Below are 4,673 nucleotides of genomic sequence, written 5' to 3' on the forward strand. Positions count from 1 at the left end.
TGATTAACATTCATGAGATAAACCTTCACCTCAGCACTTGCAAGTTTGCCAGCAACGCATACATTAGCTAAGAGTTTATTTTCTTATCTCTGGTAGATAGACACCCGTTGAAGTGAAGATATATGAGTTGGTAAAACATTTCGGAACACTGAAGCAGGCTTTACCTGTCAGCGCTTACAGGTACAGGTGTTTATGGAAGTGCATACATTATAGATATGATACATAAGACGTAACGTTAAAAAGCAAACAGGTGAAGTGTGTGGGGTGTGATAAGTGTCTCGTCACCGAAGACCCATGGCGTCTGTGCGCGTCGCGGTGCGGGTTCGTCCGCTGAGCCAAAGGTTAGTGCGACTGTTCGAAATCAACATAACTAGCTACTAGTGGCATACATTACCTACTTTATTTATTAGATAGAATTATAAAGGCTGGTCTGTTACCTAAAGGTTTACTAGCAATTTGGCACAATGTGGAAAATAATTGTGACTAGGCTACAATATTAATATTAGTAAGTCGAAATGCAGATTAAGCGCGTCTGACAATACAGCAGAAAGATGAATGTATTCATGAATTAATCTCTATCATGAATCTATTTCACTGGAGAGCAGTTTTCACAGTTATAATTCTTTTACAAGTTCGTTTTTTCACTCATTGAAAAATAGTTATTATGCAAAAAAATCAGTGGCATTATCATAGACAGCTTTTTTCTCTCGACAATTTCTCTCACCCTCTCTCTTTATTTCTCTCTCAGGGAGAAGGACCTGTCAGCCAAAGTCATTATACAAGTGGATGGACATAAAACCTCTGTCCGAAACATGAAAGTGTGTCATTCAGTTGATATTTAATAGATTTTTCTTTATGTGCATTTGTAGCTCGCAGTCAGAAATGAACCAGTGCTTGGTAAAAAATCACCCTTTATTTTTTTGTTATACCTATCTAAAATGTAAAATATTTTCAAATATTTGCCATTCAGTTTGTTGATGTGATTTATGCTTTGTAGGAGAACTACCACTGCATGAATGAAGAATCGTTTGGAGAGAGCACAAAGTCTTTTTCATATGATTTCTCTTATGATTCAATGAACAGCACAAGTCCAAACTTTGTGACCCAGGAAAAGGTACATGTGCCCAGTAATAATAATGACAGAAGTGTTCCAGCACTAATAAAACTAGCTGTTCCTACTGTATATTTATTGTCAAGGTTTGTTTTTCAATGTCATTATTTCAAGTTGAAGAATGGTTTATTGACAATATTAATGACTCATTTAGCTAATTTGGTTTATTTACCTGATCTGCAATTGTACGGGGGCTAGCTGAGCTGTTACTCATGCTTTGAAAACCTTAGAAGATACTTTCCAGTAAGATCTTGTCAGTGACTAAAAATAATTGTTTTTGTACAGCAGATAAAGATTCCAGGTGTAAGTACTAAAGAAAGTAACTCTTTAGCAAATTTTTCTTTGTGTCATCTGTCATTTCAGATTTTTGAAGATCTCGGCACCGATGTCCTGCAAGCTGCTTTTGAGGGTTACAATGCCTGCGTCTTTGCTTACGGCCAGACAGGCTCAGGAAAGTCCTACACCATGATGGGCAACCTGGTTAGATTCACATCTCATTGCTGTGTCCTCCTCAAGTGTGATTTTAAAATCAGTCACAGTTAGTAAAACACTCCTGCTCTTCAGAAGACGCATATAGTGGTTCTTAATCCTGGTGACTGCTGATCAGCTATTTCACTGCATGCTTCTCATGAGTAATCACAAAATGTGACAAGGGCAAAATATGAAGAACACATAATTATAACCCGTATCGGTCTGTCATCCGAGAGACTCATTCAGATTTGTTCGGATGATAATCATTCTATTCTGTCTGATATTCCCCCTTTGTCCTGGGTAGTAATTAAAAGCCGCCATTGCAGATCAGAGAGGAAAATAATGTGCAGACTTTAATGGAGTTCTGATTTATTCAAAGTTCTGGTGAAAAGCGCAGAGTGAAGAAATATTTGAGAGAGAGAGAGAGAGAGAGAGAGAGAGAGAGAGCTGAAATCAAAACTTCTTAATTGTGTGGATGTTTGAAAGGGCAAAAGCACCATGGGAAATCATTCTTTGTCCTAAAATGTTATTCTATACTTTTAGATTTTTAATATTTGAAAGATGATTATGTGGAAATACTTTCTTCTATTCCAACTCAATGTGCAATTCAATAGATGACAATAAGATACATAAATTACATTCTTCACTTTTAGAGAGAGTTTACTGGTTATTTTACAGCAGGTTTTGATTGCACAGTGTCACACCTTTGCTTGTTCTTCTTAAATGGTACAAAATGTCTTATATACATTCTAACAATGTCCATTATTTCTGACCTTGGTCAAGCTTATCTCTGTCTGTAGTTTCTTTAGTTTATTGACATTTTAATAGCTAGTAAATATGCTTCATGCTATGTTTATTGTTTAGTTTTTTTGTTTTGTTTTATGTTTAGATTTATTTTTGCAATGAAAATACAACTTAATCACATTTAGCTGAATAATTATGTATTTATTTACATACATACTGCACATACATCTATTACAACTTTTCTTGCTTGAAGGAATAGTTTACCCCAAAAATGACAATTCTGTCATCATTTACTCTCGTTCCAGACCTGTATGGCATTTTTCTTCTGTGGATCTCAAAAGAAGATATTTTTAAAAATGGCTCCTGTTTTTATTTATTGTTATTTTTTTTTTATAGTCCATGCAATGAAAGTCAGTGTGGTCCAAAACTTCATTGTATGGACACAATCTGTTGAAACATTCTTCAAAATGTCATTTTGATAATGGTCATAACACATAGATCATCCCTTGTGGGGTTTGAACCTGCAATCTTTCGGTCCAGTTCGTTAACCACCTGGCTACATTTATCCACAAATGTTCTGTTTCCCCTCTCTCAGGATGATTATGGACTGATTCCACAGATCTGTGAGGGGCTGTTCCACCACATCAGTGGCGTGTTACAAAAAGACAAGGCATCATTTCACATGGAGGTCAGGTATGAACGCGATATGCATAGATAATAGCATAACCATGCTGTGGGTAGACTGCCAAAGGACTTAGTAACATAAGTAATTCAGATGTGTCAAGAGAGCTACCTACATGACCACAGCTGTCAATGGCTGCTCCTATCATTTGCTCCATGGCGGTTTATTGTAGGTTGATGATCCCATCAAAATCCCAGGGAGAAGGACAGGCAGATTGCAGTGTGTAAATGAGGCGTCCATTCTGGCAGCTTGTCCTTTCTTATGGACATTGTAAGATAGCAGGAGTGTAATTACGACCAGATGATCAGGAAGGTCAGTGTACAGCCTCCGTCTGCTTCCACCTAAAGCAGTTATCATAGTGGCTTCTCGATAACAGCCATGTGGTAGATTAGATGAGAGAGACAGACAGTGAAACCAGGGGTGTGACTAGGCATATTAAATGTTATTTTAGACATCAGAGATAGGGTAAACGTACCTATTAAGCTCACGTACCCATTAAGCACACTTCCATATTTGAGCTCAGATTATAAAAAGACAAAATAATGTATTATTATGCTTGATGTCTTAACCAATTGATGTGTTTGTTACTACATACCTCCTGTAATTTCAAGTCAATCAGATCATTGCACACTGAGATATGAGCCTCCATGTGTTCACATTGTCTGGCGGCCATTTTCAAAGCTGTCTGAAAACTTTCACCAAAAGAGTAGCTCCTTAAATGTGAATTGTTTAGACGTTTAAGCCTTTATTTTGGGTAAGTTTCACTACTTACTGTAAAATTAAGAGATTAATGTTTATACTTTTGCATATTATAACCTGGAACGTGGATGTGGGAAATAATTACAGTTAGATCCAAAAGATAGTTTTAGCAACACAGTGCAGATGCTACAGAACACAGTTAGCTGACTAGCTGTATAAGATTGTGTGCTACGCTAATATATTACTTCACAGGCATTACTGGCTTGTACTTTTACATCCATAATATTATAAATTAACAGTTTATTGCTGGTCTGTGGTTTTATACTGCTGTAATTTTTTAAGATTTCATATTATTTTAAGATGAGCTTAAAGGGTACACTACTATGAAAATCATACATTTTCAGTGTAATATCAATAAGAAAAAGTATAAATTCATAGATATTGTTAATAATAGTTGTTCATAATAAAATATGTATGAACTTAATACATGACCTAGATTATTTATTTAGCAAAATCTTGTAATTTTAATATATATTACATGAAATTAATTAAACATTGTTGCTGCTCCAATTAAGCTCAGTGTGCTCTCTTTAAGCTCTTCCACATTGAACGTCTATGTAAATACTTCATAAACAGACTTTACATATAAACTGATGGTTGTCACTTTAAGTTAAGTTAATCGATTTTCTATGGAATCAGTCGACTCAAATCTACAGACTGGCTCTGACCTTTGGCAGCTAGCATCAACTTCTCCAGACTGTAAATCAGTGGAAAATCAAGGGGAAAAATTGTGTAGTGTATTCCAGCCTTAAGAGACTATAGATAAGTTGACATCCATTTAATAAGAGGCTTCATAATGAGGCTAGTTTCTGTGTTCATCCCCATGAATGAAATGTTTTATTGGTTTGTTTTATTTGATTTTTGAATATGTTACTTAGCTGAACGCAGACTAGTCTAGATGTTGCA

At 35.8% G+C, this 4,673-nt stretch overlaps 1 protein-coding gene across 1 annotated transcript in view; it reads left to right on the plus strand.

The window, feature by feature from the left end:
- Positions 1 to 294: 294 nt before the first annotated feature.
- The window catches only part of kif16bb (kinesin family member 16Bb), a 42,705-nt gene continuing 38,326 nt past the window's right edge, over positions 295 to 4,673 (plus strand). The window contains exons 1-5 of the mRNA XM_016442227.1: positions 295 to 341; positions 749 to 818; positions 998 to 1,114; positions 1,475 to 1,591; positions 2,922 to 3,019. Coding sequence (XP_016297713.1) covers positions 295 to 341; positions 749 to 818; positions 998 to 1,114; positions 1,475 to 1,591; positions 2,922 to 3,019 — 449 coding nt within the window. The remainder of the gene's footprint in view (positions 342 to 748; positions 819 to 997; positions 1,115 to 1,474; positions 1,592 to 2,921; positions 3,020 to 4,673) is intronic.

Source organism: Sinocyclocheilus anshuiensis, unplaced genomic scaffold (assembly GCF_001515605.1).
Source record: "Sinocyclocheilus anshuiensis isolate Anshui unplaced genomic scaffold, SAMN03320099.WGS_v1.1 scaffold487, whole genome shotgun sequence".
NCBI lineage: Eukaryota > Metazoa > Chordata > Actinopteri > Cypriniformes > Cyprinidae > Sinocyclocheilus > Sinocyclocheilus anshuiensis.